General features: G+C 40.5%; 1 protein-coding gene across 4 annotated transcripts in view; it reads right to left on the bottom strand.

Moving 5' to 3' along the window:
• C16H11orf49 (chromosome 16 C11orf49 homolog) overlaps positions 1-21,903 on the bottom strand; it is a 210,775-nt gene that overhangs the window by 151,339 nt on the left and 37,533 nt on the right. For 3 of the 4 annotated variants that reach the window (XM_006042412.4, XM_006042411.4, XM_044929193.2), the window contains one exon: positions 9,501-9,603. The exons of the other annotated variant lie outside the window; for it this stretch is intronic. In XM_006042412.4, the coding sequence (XP_006042474.1) occupies positions 9,501-9,603 (103 nt within the window). The remainder of the gene's footprint in view (positions 1-9,500; positions 9,604-21,903) is intronic. 4 annotated transcript variants of the gene reach the window in all.

Raw genomic sequence — 21,903 nt, forward strand, 5'->3', positions numbered from 1 at the left:
GCGTGGGCTCAGGAGTCGCAGCTCCCGGGGCTCTAGAGCACAGGCTCAGGAGTTGGGGCAACACGGGCTTAGCTGCTCCGTGGCAGGTGGGATCTTCCCGGCCTAGGGATCCGACCAGTGTCTCCTACACTGGCAGGCCAGATTCTTTACCGCTGAGCCAGGAGGGAAGCCCTGATTCATTTAAATGGTTGTACTGTTGATTAGGTAAAGCTTCTTAACGTCTGATTAGCAATAGCACTATTGACATGTTACCTCAGATTTGTGTGTCTACTTGATTGCCGGAGGGGCACTCAGGGAATGACCAGAGTGAGAAGGAATATCAGGGCTTGGACTGGGCCTTTATATTATTTATAGATTAAAATAAATCAAGTAATTTCTCTAAGGGGAAACAGTTCAGTGTGGAGAATGATACCTTAGCTGTAAGAGCAGCTCCTATGAAAGCAGAAACAGTATCACTGGGTGTTGAGAATACTTCAGCCAAGGATGGAGTTCCTTCAGTTCCTCTTATTGAACGGTTTCATGACAGCTAAACTCCTCTTAACTTGTAGCAGGGAGGGGGTGGGGAAGTAGGGTCTATCCTGACAGGGAGAATCTGGGCCCAATTATTACTTCCATAGCCTTTGACTCCGACTTCTAAAGGAGTCAGGGGCCGCTGGGCTGTGAAATGCCTTCCTCGGCCGCCAGGTCAAGTGCTGCTGGATGGCTTCCTGTGCTCAAGACATGAATGGCCTGGAGGAGAAAGATGGATTCTAGGCAAATAAGCAGCTTCTTACATCCTCAGTGAACCTGGATTTTTAAGCTTCAAAAGACTTTCAAACCCGCCACTATGTTTCCTTGGCGTCCTTTTTCTACAAGATGCCTCTGGTAATATAGAAAAGAACCAGAATCCTCTATGGATTTCATAAATGATGGCTTAACAGAAATGCCTGGGCCAGGATCAGTGAGGGCAGGATTGCTTCAGCTACGGCAAAATCTATTCCAGGCAACCCTCTGAGGATGCAGATGGTGGCAGTGAAAAGTGGATAACTTTCTGTTACAGAATGTCAACTGCAGCTAAGAACTGAACCTTGGAGAAAAGATGGGGATGAGCAGCAGGCCAGGACAAGCGTTACCCCTGGTGAAGACGCCTGTGATGTGATTAGTCACCATTACTTCATCATGCTACACTTTGGCTCAACTTTACAACAATCAGTCGGGAGAATGTGGAGCAGAAACGGCCCAGAGAAGTCTGGGGTCTGCTCCTCATCAGAGCTACGAGCCTGAAAATCAGCGAGGTCCTAGCTTGTTCTCATGTGCTTCTCAGTGCTCCAGACCTGCTCCTCTGTTACCATGGGCACAAGAGGAGCCCAAACACGACTTAAATGCTGGGTGCTGGATAATCCTACAAAACCTGCCAACTTTAGAACTGCAAGTTTACGCCCTGATCGTTCTAGATTACTGAGGAGAGAAGTGGGTCATCTTTCATAGGGCTTAGAGCACCTGTTTAAAAAAGAAAAAGTAATACATGCTTTATAACCATGGATTGTTTTCATTAGAGTTACATTTTAAATGATTTAAGAATATGCACTATTGGACTCTCCTTTCCTCCAAGAGTAAATTAATGAAACTCACATTTCATGGACTTATTCTAACTAAAACAATAAAAAAAGGAATTTGATGCTGGCACCTTTTACTACTAAAGCATATAAAACAAGCATGCAAGTTCCCAACTGAATTCTGATAATTGATATGTATCAGAATGGAATTAATGATTTTTTCGAAAATTGATAAATACTTCCATCTCCATATTTAAACTATATATAGTATATATTAAATAACACAAATAATTTTATGACTAATTATTTTATTATTCTTACTTATTATATACAAGCAGCGCCCAAGAGAGAGGCCAATTACCTATAAGGTAGATTTTTATGACTACTACCTGTTAAAGGTATTCCACTCTGAGAAGCAGCACATAAAATTAGTCAAATTTTCTTTTTTGGACAAAGAAAGCCTAGGTGATAAAGGTGGACAAAAACAAGGTAAGTCACCTGAGCTGAAGTAACTTATCAGCTCTCGAATGAGAAGCCAATCACTCTATAATTTGAGCCCTCAAATAATAAGTTTGATAAATTATAAATTGATAAATTATCAATAATAATTTGATAAGCCATCAAATGCCATCCCCTCCCAGTGGCCTTCCTGGCCATTCTATATATCACATTATTCTAGTTACTTCTTTGTTGTTTATCTTGTTAGTATCAGTTGTATAACCTGGGGAATGTTACTCTTGTGTGCCTGAATTTCCTAATGTAAAAAATGAAGATAATACTAATACTCCACCTCGTAGTATTTTTGAGAATTAAATGACATAATACATGTTACAGACTTGGGACAATGCCCAGAAGACAGCAAGTGTTTATCTACTATTAGCTACTGTCGTCATCAGTTTACTTGTTTATTGACTATCTCTCACCAAACCTCCCGGTCCATGGGGGCAATTATTAATATCTTATCTGTCTTGTTCACCACTCTCCTTCCTTGCCAAATACACACAGGCACTAGTAGTGCTCAAAAATAATCACTGCATGAATGAACTCAAGAAGCGTTGTCATATAGTCTCACATATCCTTAAGATAAACCTCCGTCAATGAAGGTAATCTGTATATGTACTTGTAACCAAAGTAGTCGTCATGCAAACTTCCCTAGGAAGCTAAAATCATCATTTAAAAAAAACAAAAACAAGACACTTGATCATAAAAAAGAGCCCTCCTGGGCCCACCAACCAAGACCACAGAGTACCATTCTTTTCTATATTAGTACGTGGAGGTCAAGCTCCCTGATGCCACAGGGTTGTAACTATCAATTTAGCCTGTGAAGAATGGTTCCCAATCGTGATAGGAATTCTCAGATTTCAGCCTGTTTTTCTCTCATCATTATTTTCCAGTGTCTTAAAAAACCACATTTCTCATTTTATCTTTGCCACAAGAACCTGGTCACACTCTACTGCGGTTTCTAAGTTACAGCTACTCTATTCTAGCCTCTTTTTCTTGGATGTACTTCTTCAAAGGTCCTGACCCGGTGCTGACACTTGGTCTATTCTTAGAGCGGCACCTCTAAATGTCAATTCCTTTTACCTTCCACTGGTTGAAAGACAACATTCAGAGGTAGAGGTTGCATACAAATAAAAGAAAATCCTCCGGGATCTGGTATCCTTCTTTCAAGAGTGTCCAGAGGAATCTGATCTGAAGAGCTCACAGTCTTACAGACACACACACACACACACAGAGTACAGCTTAGCTACTCATGTTTTACAGCTTATCCAGATTTGCTGGAACAATCATGGATTTGTTGGAAACACCAACCTCCATGGAGTGACGGCACAGGTGAGAGGGCAAGCCAATCCACAGAAGAAAATCGGCAGAAAAACCTTCCAAAAAGAATTTGGAAGAGTAATCTTTATCATTGTTCAAACGGACTGGTTCCAAATAGGACAAGGAGTACGTCAAGGCTGTATATTGTCACCCTGCTTATTTAACTTATATGCAGAGTACATCATGAGAAACGCTGGGCTGGAAGAAGCACAAGATGGAATCAAGATTGCCGGGAGAAATATCAATAACCTCAGATATGCAGATGACACCACCCTTACGGCAGAAAGTGAAGAGGAACTAAAAAGCCTGTTGATGAAAGTGAAAGAGGAAAGTGAAAAAGTTGGCTTAAAGCTCAACATTCAGAAAACTAAGATCATGGCATCCGGTCCCATCACTTCATGCGAAATAGATGGGGAAACAGTGGAAACAGTGGCAGACTTTATTTTTTGGGGCTCCAAAATCACTGCAGATGGTGATTGCAGCCATGAAATTAAAAGATGCTTACTCCTTGGAAGGAAAGTTATGACCAACCTAGACAGCATATTCAAAAGCAGAGACATTACTTTGCCAACAAAGGTCTGTCTAGTCAAGGCTATGGTTTTTCCAGTAGTCATGTATGGATGTGAGAGTTGGACTGTGAAGAAAGCTGAGTGCCGAAGAATTGATGCTTTTGAACCGTGGTGTTGGAGAAGACTCTTGAGAGTCCCTTGGACTGCAAGGAGATCCAACCAATCCGTCCTAAAGGAGATCAGCCCTGGGTGTTCTTTGGAAGGAATGATGCTAAAGCTGAAACTCCAGTACTTTGGCCATCTCAAGCGAAGAGTTGACTCATTGGAAAAGACTCTGATGCTGGAAGGGATTGGGGGCAGGAGGAGAAGGGGACGACAGAGGATGAGATGGCTGGATGGCATCACTGACTCAATGGACGTGAGTTTGGGTGAACTCTAGGAGTTGGTGATGGACAGGGAGGCCTGGTGTGCTGCGATTCATGGGGTCGCAAAGAGTTGGACATGACTGAGCAACTGAACTGAACTGAAAAAAAGGTAAATTATCCACCATTTATTGTATGAAAATATCAACGTCTGAACTTGAAACTGGGAGATGGAAGTGCGCACTTAACATATTTTTTAAGAGATTTATGTATTTAATTTTTTGGCTGTGGTGGGTCTTCACTGCTGTGTGTGGGCTTTCTCTAGTTGCAGCTCACGGGCTTTAGCAAACTGGCTCAGTAGTTTTGGTGCACGGGCTTAGCTGCTCTGTGGCGTGTGAGATCTTCCCAGACCAGGGATCAAACTGGTGTCCCTTCCATTCCAAGGCGGCTTCTTAACCACTGGACCACCGGGGAAGCCCAACACATTTTTTAAAAAAATTATGTTTCCTATTGTTTAGAGATAGCTCCAATTTATCCCCTCCAAAAGGCCAGTGTTAAACATTTAAATGGCAATGTATTGAGGTCACCAGACAAAGCTGTGTGATAACCTGTGTGAAGTATAATTCATAAGGGAAACCTCAAAGAATTTAGAAATTATAGCAAGAAGAGACCTCAAATTATTATCTGGTTAGGCCTCCAGTAACATTAGGCATTAGAGCGACTTGGAGACAGTAGAGAACAGTGGCTTTTTAATACCGCAGGTGAAGCTTGGTTCTTAATTCTGTAGCTCATGAACTGATAGAAGCTATTTTAACCTTTCTGAGCCTCAGTTTCCTCATCTATAAAACAGAGATAATAATATTACCTACTTCAAAGAATTATAGTTACTGAAATATAGTATGAGTTTGATAAAAACTTTATTATAATATATAACTATCACATCATTTTTATTAGCATGTTAGACTTTATTATGCCCATTTCACAGATGAGGCAGCTGAGCCCAGAAAATTTCAGCAATTGGCTCAAGATTATAGAGTGAGGACTTACAAGGATAGCAGCTCTTCCTCCCAGGGCTCCGTTCTTTTCACTTCACTGTGTGTGTGTGTGCATTGGAGAAGGCAATGGCACCCCACACCAGTGTTCTTGCCTGGAGAATCCCATGGACGGAGGAGCCTGGTGGGCTGCAGTCCATGGGGTCGCTAAGAGTTGGACACGACTGAGCGACTTCCCTTTCACTTTTCACTTTCATGCATTGGAGAAGGAAATGGCACCCCACTCCAGTGTTCTTGCCTGGAGAATCCCAGGGCCGGGGGAGCCTGGTGGGCTGCCGTCTCTGGGGTCGCACAGAGTCGGACACGACTGAGGCGACTCAGCAGCAGCAGCAGCAGCAGCAGTGCTTAGTTGCTCAGTTCTGTCTGACTCTTTGGACCCCATGGACTGTAGCCCACCAGGCTCCTCTGTCCATGGGATTTTCCAGGAAGAATACTGGAGTGGGTTGCCATTTCCTCCTCCAGAGGATCTTCCCAACCTAGGGATCAAACCCGTGTCTCCTGTGTCTCCTGCATAGCAGGCAGATTCTTCACCCACTAAGCCATCTGGGAAGCTTTTCACTTCCTTATGCTTCTACAAATCAATACAAAACTGAGGCCTGTGAAAGAGGGATTTTCACTACATAAGTTAAATTCACAATCAAAGGAAAGTCAGGAGCTTCTACCATGCAGGTCTCCTTGACTACCAAATACCACTTCCCATTTAATCGTACATCTTCCAAGTTTTTTTTTTTCCCTAAAGGATTTTGGAGCTTTGATGCTGGCTCACTTCTCAAAATAACTTGCCTCAGGCCAATATAGTTGTCTTAGAGTTATAGAAATGTCAAGTATGTGCCATTCACATATATTATGTAATTTTTAGTTTTCTGAGGACAAGAAACTGCTCGCTTGGTAACTAGATTTCTATCAGCACTGTGGAAAATCTTAAGACTCTTTTTTCCCCAACAGTGTACTGCTAGATAAAAGCTATAGTCAATAGCATTTGGAAATAGTTATAAGCCTTATTAGAGTTCAGTATTAGTTACACAGACTAGCGGGTTCACTTTTGGAACCCACGCTACATGGTACATCCGTGGTATACAGCTGCTTCTTTATTTTTCGGCCAGGCTGCAGAGCAAGCAGGACTTTAGTTCCCCAGCAAGGATATAATCCATACCCCCTGCAGTGAAAGTGAGGGGCCCTAACCACTAGACCACCAGGGAATTCTGGTACATAGCTTCTTAAATGGCAGGATATAGAACTTTATCAAAAACAATCAACAAAAAAGAAAAAAAGAACAAGAGATAGTCCTTATTCATACTAAAATGAAGAGTAAAGGGTAGATAGAAATGTTTGCTGTTTAGTCAGTAAGTCGTGTCTGACTCTTTTGCAACCCCATGGACTGTAACCCACCAGGCTTCTCTTCCATGGGATTCTCCAGGCAAGAATACTGGAGTGACTTGCCATTTCCTACTCCAGGGGATCATCCTGACCCAGGGATCGAACCTGTGTCTCCTGCATTGGCAGGCGGATTTCTTTACCACTGAGCCACCAGGTAGATAGTATTCAATAACTTAAAATATATATACAGCTATAGATTGAACAAATATTTACCTAACATCTATCAGATACAAGGCATCATGCATGCCAGGCAATGGGAATACAGAGATGAAGGAGAAATGATGCCTACCCTCAGGAACCAGCATAGTAGGGAAAAAACGTAAAGGAGATGGGGGAGGGAGCATAGAGTAAAATGAACCAAGCCAGGAAGAAGCATTGCCCCCAGAAGAATCATATTTCACTTGGCAAGGAGGCTCAAGGGTGCTGGTACAGATTAAATGGCCTAGAAACTTGACCCCTAGGCTTGTCAGTTCTGTAAAGCAAGCAAGGCTATTTGATCTCGGTCTTTATTCCCATCCCACTTCGTTTGCTTCAGCCCATACCATGAGAACAAGGAAGATGCCTTGCTCTATTTCATCCTCTTTTAGACGACTGGGGGAAGGCAAGGAACCAGCTCTGATCCTGGAAAGCCTGTTTTTCCCAGAAACTTGAAATTCCAACCCATAAAAAAATCTAGATTTAATTTGCAAGACTTATAGCTCAGCAAAAGAATGAGAGTGAGTCAAGAATTCCCCTAACAGCAACCCAAGTTTAGGCCATTAGAAGAGATGTCTAATCTTCAAGGAACCTCTGGAGAATAGAAAGGAAAAAAAATTGTTTTCAAGAATAGACCTGAGCTCATGATTCACCTTAGAATAGGATAGCCTGCAAGAGCTATTCTTCCTTTCTTAAAACGCTTACAATAAACCAGAAAAAAAGAGAAAAGAACACAAAAATGATTATATAAATATGTGATGGCAATTTGGTAATAAAAATAATGTTTTAAATTTCTTTAGCATATCCTTTCATGAAGACCAAGGTATTTTAAACTGATTATCTCATTCAGCCTAAAAGCAGTTTTGTGATATCAAAAAGAAAGAAATAGGTAAGAGAGTTTAAGAGGTAAATTCTGGTGGCATAACAAAAAAGTGACTTATGGGTATGAAGTGTACAGTGAGGAGAATATGGTCCGTAACTAATATCTAAAATTTTAAAAAAACTAAGTAATATCTTTGTATAGTGAACTATCATAATTAGACTTGTGGTAGTAATCAGTGTCAAGTGTACAAGGAGTATTACATTGCTATGCGGTGTAACAGGAACTAACAGTGTTCTAGGTCAACTATAGTTCAAAACCAAACTCGGTTTGGGATGGACATGTACACACTGCTATATTGCAAATGGATAGCCAGCAAGGACCTAATGTGGAGCGCATCAAACTGCTCCATGGTATGTGGTAGCCTGGGTGGCAGGGGGGTCTGGGGGGTGTGTGGTAGCCTGGGTGGCAGGGGGGTCTGGGGGGTGTGTGGTAGCCTGGGTGGCAGGGGGGTCTGGGGGGTGTGTGGTAGCCTGGGTGGCAGGGGAGTCTGGGGGGAGAACAGATACACGTACACAGGCCGCTGAGTCCCTTTGCTGTTCACCTATTACAGCACTGTGAATTGGCTACACTCCAAAACAAAACAAAAAGTTTTTTAAAAAACAAACAGTATAGAGATCAGATTTGGGGTTATCAGAGGTGGGGAGGGATAGGAGGAATTGGATAAAGGTAATCAAAACTTCCAGTTATAAGATAAACAAGTACTGGGGATATAATAATGTATGTTACATATGAAAATTTCATATGTTACACATAAGAATTGTTAAGAGAGGAAATCCTAAGAGTTCTCATCAAAAGAAAAAAGTTTTTTTCTATTTCTTTAATTATCTAAGATGATAGATGTTCATCTAAATTTATGGTGATAAGCACTTCATGATGTATGTAAATCAAATCACTATGCTATGCATCTTAAACTTGTACAATGCTGTATATCAATTATATCTCAATAAAACTTAAAGAAAACCATTTTTTATAAATTAAAAAAAATGGATAATCATCTTGACTTTTACCCCTCCAAACATACTTTATAAAGAAACACAACTCCTTACAGATATAATCTATGAAAGATGTCCTACCTCTAGAAATAATCTTAAATTCTTAAGTGATGGACGCAGCATCCTCTGGAAGGAAAACTGCAGGGGAATATCATCCTAAACATTTCCGTGAAAAAAAGCCAGCCAAGAAAAACACAGGCTAACAGGACACAGACTAAAGGAAATCAGAGTGAATATTCTGAATAATGGGAAAAGTTAAAAATTATGAGAGGAACCTAAAAAACAAACAAACAAAAAAACAGATCTAAAAGATCAAACAGGGCTTCCCAGGGGTCTCAGTGGTGAAGAATTATCCTGCCAAGCAGGAGATGGGGGTTTGATCCCTGGGTCGGGAAGATCCCCTGGAGGAGGAAAACGGCCACCCACTCTAGGATTCTTGCCTGGAGAATCCCATGGACAGAGGACCAGACGGGCTACTATCCATGGGGTCACAAAGAGCTGAGCGACTGAACAGCAGTGGTAGCGATGGATCAAACGAGCAGTTGTTGAGCTTCTAGAGTTGTGACTACTCACTAGACTCATCATTAGACAAAACTGGCTGCACCAAAAGCGTGTTCCAAAACATGTTTGGGCAGCCCTCAACTCATCTACCAAAACTAAGCATCCACTGCCACTGCTTCATCAGCGCTGCCCTGCTCTACTTTTCATGCATCTTGCCTGCTTCCAAAAGCCTCTTCGGGACCTGCCCTAGAGGCAAAGCACTCAGGTACTTACTATTCTGTGAAGAATCTGGCAATGCCATATTGGCTAATATCTTCCTTGTTCTCTAGCAGCTGGCAGACTGCATCCTCCACGTATGTGAGGACATGTCGCTGGGCTACAAAAAAAAAAAAAGAGAGACAGAGAGAGAGAAAGTGAGAGGGAGATTAAAAAAAAAAAAACAACCCTCCAAACCCCAGTAAGGCATGAAAGCCAATCGAGGCGCTGGCTCTGCTCTAGGAAGTGGACTGCAGTAGGTGAACCAACTCATGGCCCTTGCTGAGCTACAGTCTCAGTGGGTAGAAGGGAGATGCTGCAGAAGACCTGCTGCCATTTGATTGGCTGTCAGTATTAATATCAGCCATTCGCTCTTTATTTCAGTGATAAAGGTGAGGAGCTTTAGCACCATTTAGCAGATACACCTGGGAATTCTTTCTTCCCACCTCCTTCCACTTCTGCATGGCTCAGAAATTTACCCTAGGGAGTAATGATTCTATGCCTGACTGCAAGGAAAACTCAATTCTTCCATTAAAAAAAAAAAAGTAACTGAAAAAGTTTAAGGACCATGAAGATTTCAGTAAAGATGTTAAAAGTTATTAACCTTGGTAAGTAAGAAGACCATGAAATCTGGGTGGCCCGATTTATCAGAAGCCATGTTTCCCACATTTGTTGTGACTAGCAGATGTGTGACTTCATCATAGGCTTGTAATAAAGGGTGTGATGAGTATTAGAATTAGACCTGGGCTGGAATCATGACTCTGTCTGACAGCATAATCTTGGATAGTTATGTAATCTGCGCCTGTTTCCTTCTTTATCAAGTGTGGAAAGAAACGTAATTTTATGTATTTATTTTTAAATTGAAGTATAGTTGATGTACAATGTTGTGTTAGTTCCTGGTGTATAGAAAAATGATTCAGTTATATACACATATGTTCTTTTTCATATCTTTTCCATTATAGTTATTACAGAAGCTGGAATCTAGTTTCCTGTGCTATACAGTAGAACCCTATTTATCTATTTTATAAATAGTAGTTGTATCTGCTAATCCCCAGCTCCTAATTTATCCCTCCACGCCTTCCCCTTTGGTAACCATATATTTGTTACCTGTGTCTGTGGGTCTGTTTCTGTTTTGTAAATAAGTTCATTTGCGTCATATTTTAGATTCCACGTATGAGTGATGACAGAAACAGAATTTAATTCTTTCTCTAAAGTGGTCAATCAACTTAATCTGAACCGCCTGAGACACCCTATTAAAATGCAGATTCCTCACCTGGCACTATCTCAGACTTCATGATCTTAAAATTCTAACCGGAACCCAGTAATTTTAACAGGTACCCTTGAAGTTTCTTACGTATCCTGAAGTTTAACAATCGCTGGTTAGAACTTGGGCTCTGGAGTTCTGAGAGACCCGAGTTTCATCCTTAGCCCACCAAGTTCCTAGCTGTGCGACCTTGGGCAAATTAGTCTGCAAGCCTATTTCCTCCTGTAAAATGTGGGTAATAACATTGTCACTATTCTTAAACCACAATGCTTTGTTTTCTTGATGATATATCTCATTAAAAGTCTATCTCAAAGGGCTATTGGAAGTCTGCTTCAGTGGTACAGCAGAGCTTCTAACACAGCAGGTGCTCCCCAGACGCTTGTTCCCCCTCCCTGACTTTTGTCTTTAGATATAACAACGGTATCCTGGCACGCTTCACGTAGAAACTTCCAATTCAGTATTTCCATTTACCACCCTATTTTTTTTCTTTTTCAAAAGCAAAACAAACAAAACAATTTTCGTCTGGAGCAGTAAGAACAAAAAACCCCAAAGTAATAAATATCCTGCCACAGCAGTTCCACAAAGTTGCTACCAAGATGGACACTTGCCTCTTTCATATTTTCATCCCTCAGGAAAATATGAGGGAATTACCTAAAATTTGTAAAATTAGATACTTAAAAAAAAACAAAAACATTCCTGAAGTCCTGGTAGTTTAGTGAGACTTGTAAAGCAAATACGTTTATCTACCCAAGCTGCACTCAAGACAGCCTTTGTTTGACAGTGGTTACCTAAAGTTTCGCCATGTTTACACCGGCCTAAAGTCCAGATGAATGACATGTTTACATTCCATGACTTACTCTATCGATATGAGTGCTTCCCAAAGCTAACAACTATCAGCTACTGCAAACATTCTCCAACTCCGACCCCACAAAAAGATGTGAAAACAAAACCCGTGCTTCATCAACAGTTCATCCAACTGGAAAACTATTTCACTAAGAAATGGCCCAAACTGACAGTGAAGTCATGAGATAATACAAGAGAATTTCTTGGGACTTCCCTGGTGGGAAGTCCTAAGGTCCCTAAGGTCCTGCAAGTTTCACGGCACAACAAGAACAACAACAGACAATTTCTGGCATTAATCGTTTTATAATTAAGTATATACGAAACTGGGGGTGGGGGGTGGCCAAATTAACATTAAAATCAGCTATACTTTCACCTCTGTATTTTCCTTCTCTTATTCCACCCACTTATCCTTATCTTACAAAAAGATTCCTTCCATGGGCTATATATAGGCTTTTATGAGTTGGAACTACCTAAGGCTACTACAAAAGATTAGGGTTTCTTTTTGGTTTGTTTTTTTGTTTTGTTTTTTGACAGCAGAAATGAAAGGGCTCTACTTAGAAGCAAATCCTGCTTCTTCTCCGTCTTAGCTCCAGGGACTAAAAGTCAATCTGAAAGCCCTTTAAGGGAGAAATGTTTTCAGAGCAGTTAGAATCAAAGTACTTTTGTCTTCCTCAAAAAAGGGAGGAATTTTCTGGAAAACAGACTTTGCAGCAAGAAAAAAAAAGGTGGGGGATGGGGAGCAGGGAAAGGAAAAAAGAAAACAAATATAAATAAAGGACTATACCTATTTAACATTCAGCTACCAATCAGATATTTAGAACTTTATATTACACATAATAATTATAACAATAACAGCTCTTCCAATTTTGAGCACCTGTGCAACTTACTGAATAACCATGTGCCAGAAACTGTGCTGTTTTACATGCATTATTTTATTTCATTTTCACAATAATCCTACGATAGATATTTTGATCACATTTCCATTATACAAAAGGGAGAATGGAGATTTATAAAGTATCTTTCTCTAGATCACACAGCTAGTAAGAACAGAAGCCAAGACTTGAGTCAAGGTATGTCCTACCAAGAACCCATGCTCTTAACACTGTATACCACACTGCCTCATCACTGACATGTTATAATAAGTTTTATAATAGATATGGTCTTCATTTTACATGGAGCACAAAGGAAGGGGGTGTATGTTGGTAGTAAAATCATGAGAGGTGTGGTCCACCTGTGTCCATGTGAATTCATATGTGAATTTGTATGAGTGTGTTTGTGTGTTGTGTGTATTTACCCTGTCCCCGCCTGCACAGGTGTGCATGCCAATCGGCATTTGTGTGAAGTCAGGACATGTCCCCAGTTTCAAAGTTTCTTACAAAGAATCTGCCCACCACAAAGTCTTCACCTCACCCACCCCTAGCTCAGAAAGTAGAAACAGAAAGACCTAGTGCTCTTTTCAGCCGTGGGTGAAGTGAAGGAATTAAGAAGAACCCGCAGAGGCAGGAGGAAGTTCCTCTCTGAGGATTTCACACAAGCCTAGTGCAAAGAGCCCTCCTCGCTAATTGCTTTCTTGCTGGTGGCTTCCTCCACGTGCAGCTCTTATCAGTCCCATGTTACCTTCTGTGGTTAAAGGTACCACCCAGCCCTGGAAAATCCTTTCACTTTATCCAACGTCAATAAGACGGAAGTTCAAAGCTCTTGTCTGGCAATAAAACATTGAGGATGTCATTTCATATTATTTTTAAGATGCAAAGGAATAGGCTTTAATTTATGCGAATGATTAAAGAATAAAAACTGCACACCTGCATCCCCGGAGGGCAGAGATATCTGGGCACCTTAGTTGCCCTCTCGGAGAAGGAAAAACATTTCAGATTGGCTTTTCCTCTTCTGCTTTGCTGTGTTTTTCACAAGGCCAGGATTAAGTTTTCTAACGTGAACCAATAGGCTCTATTGTTCTGAAATCCACACTAAGGCCCAGGGATCCATGTCTTGCTCACGATAGCATCGCGGTCTGAGATAAGTACTTAAACCTCCAACACACTGCACTGAAATGACTGAGTAAAATATAAGTAAGCACGGTGTGATCTTTATATGAACCGTGTGGGTGAAAGCAATTGTGGGTCAGAAACTTCTTGGTTCTCTGTTGAATCACCTCCTGCTGATCACTTAATCTCTAGATACCACAGTCAAGCTTGCTGTGACTTGAGTATGACGTGAAGACTATGTCTAATAATAAACTGTTTCTTTAGAAAAGGGCTTCCCTGGTGGCTCAGATGGTCAAGAATCTCTCTGCAATGCAGGAGACCCGGGTTTGATCCCTGGGCTGGGAAGATCCCCTAGAGAAGGGAATGGCAACCCACTCCAGTACTCTTGCCTGGAGAATCCCGTGGACAGAGAAGCCTGGCAGGCTACAGTCCACGGGTCGCAAGAAGTCAGACACGACTGAGCAACTAACACACAACACAACACACACAACAATAATCTCAGCACAGCACTGGGCACACAGTAAGTATGCAGCACACTTACTGTGTGTATGTTCATCACCGTTGTTATTATGACAGTTGTTGCTGTGTATCCCTTCCAGACATCGCAACTCACAAAACAACGGGTTTCAGCACAACAAACACCAAGACATCAACCTACCATAGCTCCTGCTCACTTATTTAAAGTTTGCCCATCCAACCAAAGATGTTTACAGATTATCTTCAAGGATTACTGAGCTACATAAAACTCTACACATATAACGATACACATAATTTAGACTCACTTCAGCTATAGCCTTTAAACTTGTAGGAAGCATTCACTTATTAACTGCTAATTACTCAGGAGACTCTAATTTATATGGGGAAAATCCAAAACGATTTCTTTTTACTCTCTTCCCAAGCATAAATACCATCAAAGTATTAGCTGTTTATTTTGCAATTAAATGGTAAGGGGTCCCATTTGGAAATTTTTGCTTGAGGGGCTACCTCAATTATTTAGACCACTCATTTTATTATATGATTATTATTTTACACAGAGTCCCTGGACTAGAGTAAACAAGTTTTACTAGAAAACATTCACATGAATTACAATATGAGATATTACTAGATATAAGAGCAATAGCAGTGTAAGTGAAAAGCAAAGCATATACATATATCCACATTTATATCCGACTTTTTTCTCCTTTGTCAGAGTCCTTTGGAGACTCAGATGCTGGATGGAACAAATAAGTGCTGAATTAAATTAAGACTGTTCTCTGAGATTATTAGAAAAGTAACCTTATTAACCAACAACCTGTCATGTAAACTGTTTAGAAGCTTCAAGTTTAATATCATTTCCAAATCACTAACACGATACAGTATTTGATCTTGTAAAATATAAATAGATAGCTTAATGGCTTAAAAAGTTAAACCTCTAAAATTAATCATTTACATTCTCCATCTTTACTGGTATGTTCTCATCCAGGGATACAGTATGCTCTGGTAAAATATTTTATCACCCATACAAGACTATCTTTGATCTTAGACCACGCTAGACCAATTTCCTTTGACCAAAGGAGATGGGGAAATGAGGAAAACTAGCATATGTAATACTTATACAACCCAGTGAGGTAGGTAATAGACTTTTTTTGAAGCTCAGAGAGGTTAAGAAACCTGCTCAGTCTTAAAAAATGACTAAGTTAGAATTGAAACTTAACATTTGACTCCAAAGCCCATGCCTTTCCATCTCAACCTTAGCTCTCAAAAGCAAAACAACATAAGAAAACGCCAAGAACCAACAATGTGTCCCATTTTACACTGTATTGTCTAGAAAATGCTGGCTCTCCATTGTTAATACTAGAAAAGAAATTTCATTTGGTTAATCAGATAAAATATTGGCATGGTCTTTAATTTTTTTAATGTTTATTATTTATAATTATATATTTAATTACTTTGAAAGATTCAAACAATATAGAAAAAGTTAAAAACCAATCCCAGTTCCCAATCAGTTTGGTATGCATATCTAAAAAATACAGAAATACACAGTTTGTGAACTTGGTTTTGTTTTTAAGTTAATGACATATACTTTTCTGTACCTTACTTTTTTCACTTGACCATGTTTGGAAATCTTTTATGAAACAATATGGTACCAACTTATTTGCCAGTGTATTTCTATTGATAAACACTCAGGCTGCCCCCACATATCCACTACAGCAAACTGCTGGCTGAACACTCCTGTACTTGTCTCCCTGTGCACATGTGCAAGAGTTTTTCTTAAGGTGAAAGTGAAAGTCACTCACTTGTGTCCGACTCTTTGCAACCCCATGGACTATACAGTCCATGGAATTCTCCAGGCCAGAATGCTGGAGTGGGTAGCCTTTCCCTTCTCCAGGGAATCGAAACCCAGGGATCAAAACCAGGTCTCGCACATTGCAGGCAGATTCTTTACCAGCTGAGCCACAAGGGAATTGACATCTGATAGGATGCACGTATCCTCATGGGTTTTATTTTTCAGTTTTATTGAGAAATAATTGACGTACACTACTGTGAAAGGTTAAAGAATATAGCATAATGGCTTGATTTATACATATATTATGAAATGGTTATCATAATAGGTTAAGCCTAACATCCATCTTCTAACATACATAAAATGAAAAGAAAAAAAAGAAATATTTCTCCTTGGGTAAAAGCTCTTAGGATTTACTCTTTTAACAACTTTACCATATATCATACAGCTGTGTTAACAACACTCATCATGCTGCATTTAACACCCCTAGTATTCATTTACCTTATTACTGGAAATCTGCACTCTGCCCCACCATCACCCCCACCTTCCTCCTCTTCCCTCTCTCCCAACCCTCTGCCTCTGGCAATCACATGTCTGATCTCTTTTCCAGAGTCTGATGGAGTCGTTTAGATTCTACATATAACTGAGATCATAGTGTCTATCTATTTTATTTAAATCTATTTAAATAGATAGGTTTTAGTGTAATCTATAGTGTAAATCTACTTCATGGTTTACTTCACTTAGCATAATGCCTTCAAGGTCCATCCATGTTGTTGCAAATGGCAGGATTTCCTCATTTTCGTGGCTGAATAATATTCCACTGTGTGTGTGTTTTGTACAACTTCTTCATCCATTCATTCATCAGTGGACACTCAGGTGGTTTCCTTACCTAAATTACTGTAAACGTGTTGTTATGAACATACGGGTGTAGGAATCTTTTCCATTTCGTGCTTTGTTTCCTTTGGATATATTCCCAGAAGTGGAATTGCTGGATCTTACGGTGTTGTTGTTCAGCTGCTAAGTCATGTCTGACTCTTTGCAACCCCAGGGACTGCAGCACTCTAGGCTTCCCTGTCCTTCACTATCTCCCGGAGTTTGCTCAAACTCAGGTCCACTGAGTCCGTGATGTCATCCAACCATCTCATCCTCTGTCGCCCCCTTCTATTCCTGCCCTCAATCCCTCCCAGCATCAAGATCTTTTCCAATGACTCAGCTTTTCACATCAGGTGGCCAAAGTATTGGAGCTTCAGCTTAAGCATCAGTCCTTCCAATGAATATTCAGGGTTGATTTCCTTTAGGACTGGTTTGATCTCCTTGCTGTCCAAGGGACTCTTAAGAATCTGCTCCAGCACCACACAATTCACACACAATTCACCACACAATTCACCACACAGTTCAAAAGCACCACACAAATCAATTCTTTGGTGCTCATCAATTCTTCAGATTTTATGGTAGTAGTTCTATTTTTAATTTTTTGAGGCTCCTCCATACTGATTTCCATAATTGCTGTACCAACTTACAATCATAACAACAGTGCATAAGAAGTTCCTTTTCTCCACATCATCATGTTTACTAGATATACAAAATTGCTTTACAAAATGTGTTTTGATTTACACTCCTCCCCACCATAAGAATATCTGTTTTCACTAACTTCATGATTTTGCCAATTTAACAGTTATAAAATAGTTTCTCACTGTTGTTTCAGTATTCTAGTCTTCTTACTTAATTTAGTTAAGCATATTTTCATGGTCATTTGTATTTCTCTTCTGTGAATTGTTGTTGTTACATGACAGCTGGAAAAACCATAGCTTTGACTGTACAGACCTTTGTCGGCAAAGTAATGTCTCAGGTTTTTAATATGCTGTCTAGGTTGCCTATAGCTTTTCTTCCAAGGAGCAAGCGTCTTTTAATTTCATGGCCGCAGTCACCATGTGCAGTGATTTTGGAGCCCAATAGTCTTTCACTATTTCCATTGTTTCCCCGTCTCTATGCCATGAAGTGATTGGACTGAATGCCATGATCTTAGTTTTTTGAATGTTGAGTTTTAAGCCAGCTTTTGCATTCTCCTCCTTCACCTGCATCAAGAGGCTCTTCAGTTCCTCTTCAGTTTCTATTAGGGTGGTGCCATCTGCATATCTGAGGTTATTGATATTTCTCCCTGCAATCTTGATTCCAGCTTGTGATTCACCCAGCCAGGCATTTTGCATGATGTACTCTTCATATAAGTTAAATAAGCATGGTGACAATATACAGCCTTGAGGTACTCCTTTCCCAATTTGGAACCAGCCTAACCAGTTGCTCCATGTACCGTTCTGTTGCTTTTTGACCTACATACAGGTTTCTCAGGAGGCAGGTCAGGTGGTCTGGTATTCCCATCTCTTTAAGAATTTTCCATGGTTTGTTGTGATTCAACAAACCATGTCAAAGGCATTAGTGCAGTCAGTGAAGGAGAAGTAGATGTTTTTCTGGAACTCTCTTGCTTTTTCTGTGATGCAACAGATGTTGGCAATTTGACCTCTGGTTCCTCTGCATTTTCTAAATCCAGAGTGTACATGTGGAAGTTCTTGGTTCAAGAACTGTTGAAGCCTAGCTTGAAGGATTTTGAGTATGACCTTGCTAGCATGTGAAAGGAGCGTAACTGTATGGTAGTTTGAACATTCTTTGGCATTGCCCTTTTTTGGGATTGGAATGAAAACTGACTTTTTCCAGTGCTGTGGCCACTGCTGAGTTTTCCCAGTTTGCTGGCATATTGAGCGCATAATCTGCTAACATCCTTTGCCCATTTTCCTCTCTGGTTATCTTTTTTCTTCTTTTTGATTTGGAGGCTTTTCTAATTCTCTATATGTGCAAATATACACCTACCTTAGGGGTTTTCTTATCATTTGTTTATGGCATCTTTCATTAAATTTCACCACAGAAATTTAAAATGCTGATATTGTCAGCAGTATTTATTACTATCTGTATACTTTGTGCTTTGTGTCTTATTCAAACAGGCCTGCACTCCAGGTGTATAAACCTATTCCTCTATATTTTTCTCTGATGATATTTAATTTAAGCTAGTTATGTTCTTTACCAAAATTATGAGTTCACAATTAACACAGTCAGTATAATACAAAAAGAAATTTAAAACTTGCAAGAAAGAAAAATAAAGTAAAAGTGTTAACCCCAAATCAAGCCTTTACTAGCTCTGAATGCAAAACAGTGGTATGTCAAGTTTAACTTTCACTTCAGTTCAGTCGCTCAGTCGTGTCTGACTCTTTGCAACCCAATGGACTGCACCACCCCAGGCTTCCCTGTCCATCACCAACTCCCAGAGCTTGCTCAAACTCATGTCCATTGAGTCTGTGATGCCATCCAACCATCTCATCCTTTGTCGTCCCCTTCTCCTTCTGCCTTCAATCTTTCCCAGCATCAGGGTCTTTTCCAGTGAGTCAGTTCTTTGCATCAGGTGGCCAAAGTATTGGAGTTTCAGCTTCAACATTAGTCCTTCCAATGAATATTCAGGGCTGATTTCCTTTAGGATTGACTGGTTGGATCTCCTTGCAGTCCAAGGGACTCTCAAGAGTCTTCTCCAACACCACAGTTCAAAAGCATCAATTATTCAGTGCTCAGCTTTCTTTATAGTTCAACTCTCACATCCATACATGACTACTGGAAAAACCACAGCTTTGACTAGACGGACCTTTTGGACCTCCAGAAAAAAACTGTAAATAAGTCATACCTTGTAGATCAATATCCTGAGAAATATCCTTTATATAAATGCAGGAGGCCTCCCTCTTTTACTAGCTCTTGATCACTACAGATTTTCTTAATAGTAGCTAAACCTATAAATATAATAAAATGACAGTCAACATTTATTAAGCTCTGCATGCAAGACAGTATTCTAAGCATTGTACAGGTATTAATTCATTTACTATTCACAACAATCCTATGAGATGGGTTTATTTCCATTTTATAGGTGACAGAAGGAAGACTCAGACATGTAATTTACCCAAAGGTCAACGGGCTGGTAAGTGGCAGAGACAGGATGTGAATCTGCAGCCCTCAAAGAGCTATGCAGCATATATATCAAATGGAATTTTCTAAGAACAAACGTACAGGTTAAGGAAAGATCTTTTACACTGATAGTTATAAAACAGACAAAACAAATACTTTGCATGTGGGCACCCAAACCACCACACTGCTGCTATGCGTGCATTCGTGCTAAGTCCCTTCAGTTGTGTCCGACTCTTTGAGACCCAGGGACTGTAGCCCACCAGGCTCCTCTACCCATCGGGATTCTCCAGGCAAGAATACTGGAGTAGGTTGCCGTGCCCTCCTCCAGGGGATCTTCCCGACCCAGGGATCGAACCTGAATCTCTTGGCAGGTTCTTTACCTGGGAAGCCCCAGTGCTGCTATACAGCTAGTCAAACTCAAATACTAAAAGATAAGCCAGGAGCAAACAAAACACTACACATATGTCAACATCACCTGTGACAACCAGAAAACAAGTGGTGACTAAAGACCTTTGTGTAAAGTAGAGGACGAAACACTAAAGTCTACTTCCCTCAACAAATGAAAGAACTGTACAAGTTAACAGCTGGGCAGAGCTCAGTCCCTTGACATTCAGTTTCTAGTCAACCATTAATCTTCCCCTCTTTCCTTTTCCTTCCTAAAACTGGTGGCTTTGAGGGTGGGGGGGTGCACAGGGAGTGAATGTCAAAAGGCTAAGTACTTAAATCTTACTGCTTCAGTGTTTCCAGCCTAAATCTCATTATACAGAATTTGTACGTTGGAGTCTTATAATTTGAAGTGCCAGAAAAAGGAGGCTTTTACAGAGGTCCAAATGTGAAGCACTCACCTAGCTGACCATAACAAAATCTACTGCCAAAATGCAGAGAAATCTAAAGAAGCACTTAAGTTTCCTATAGTTATGATTTATGATTATGAAGAAGTAATAACTATCAAGATGATAGCTTTGCAAAATCAGCTATTCATAGAGCAGTAAAGTTCTTGCCTGGAAAATCCCAGGGACGGAGGAGCCTGGTGGGCTGCCGTCTATGGGGTCACATAGAGTCGGACACGACTGACGCAACTTAGCAGCAGCAGAGTTATCAGATTAAAAAGCAGAGACATTACTTTGGCAACAAAGGTCCGTCTAGTCAAGGCTATGGTTTTTCCAGTAGTCATGTACAGATGTGAGAGTTGGACTGTGAAGAAAGCTGAGTGCCGAAGAATTGATGCTTTTGAACTGTGGTGTTGGAGAAGACTCTTGAGAGTCCCATGGACTACAAGGAGATCCAACCAGTCCATCCTAAAGGAGATCAGTCCTGGGTGTTCTTTGGAAGGAATGATGCTAAAGCTGAAACTCGAGTACTTTGGCCACCCCATGCGAAGAGTTGACTCATTGGAAAAGACTCTGATGCTGGGAGGGATTGGGGGCAGGAGGAGAAGGGGACGACAGAGGATGAGATGGCTGGATGGCATCACTGACTCGATGGATGTGAGTCTGAGTGAACTCTGGGAGTTGGTGATGGACAGGGAGGCCTGGCGTGCTGTGATTCATGGGGTCGCAAAGAGTCGGACACGACTGAGTGACTGAACTGAGAGTTATCAAATCAACTCCATAAACATTCACAATACCATTTTCCAGAAAACACAAACAACCTATAAATTGACAAACATGGAACAAGTCATGTGCCATTCATAATGTCATATCAGGCAGAGAAGTATTAACGTTACAGGGTGGAAATTAATTGTGTTACATAGAGTCATCAAAGGTTGTAGCATTTGGGGCAAACCACGCATTTACACATTATCAGCAGTTATGTTTGGTAATATGCAATTGAACTATGAATATACAGATCAGTTACATTAATGCAACAAGGTACTAATGCGATAGTTTATCAATTACTTGGCATTTCATATTCAAACTATTTCATAAAAATTAGTTCGCACTCACAACAACTCACAAAACAGCAGCAGGGTCTCATTTAATCTAGTGGCAGAAAGATACGGAGGAGTTCCAATTTAAGGTAGCTGAAAACTCATTGGCTTAGAATTTCCAATCCTCTCTCTTCTGAGTG

Source organism: Bubalus bubalis, chromosome 16 (assembly GCF_019923935.1).
Source record: "Bubalus bubalis isolate 160015118507 breed Murrah chromosome 16, NDDB_SH_1, whole genome shotgun sequence".
NCBI classification, from domain to species: domain Eukaryota; kingdom Metazoa; phylum Chordata; class Mammalia; order Artiodactyla; family Bovidae; genus Bubalus; species Bubalus bubalis.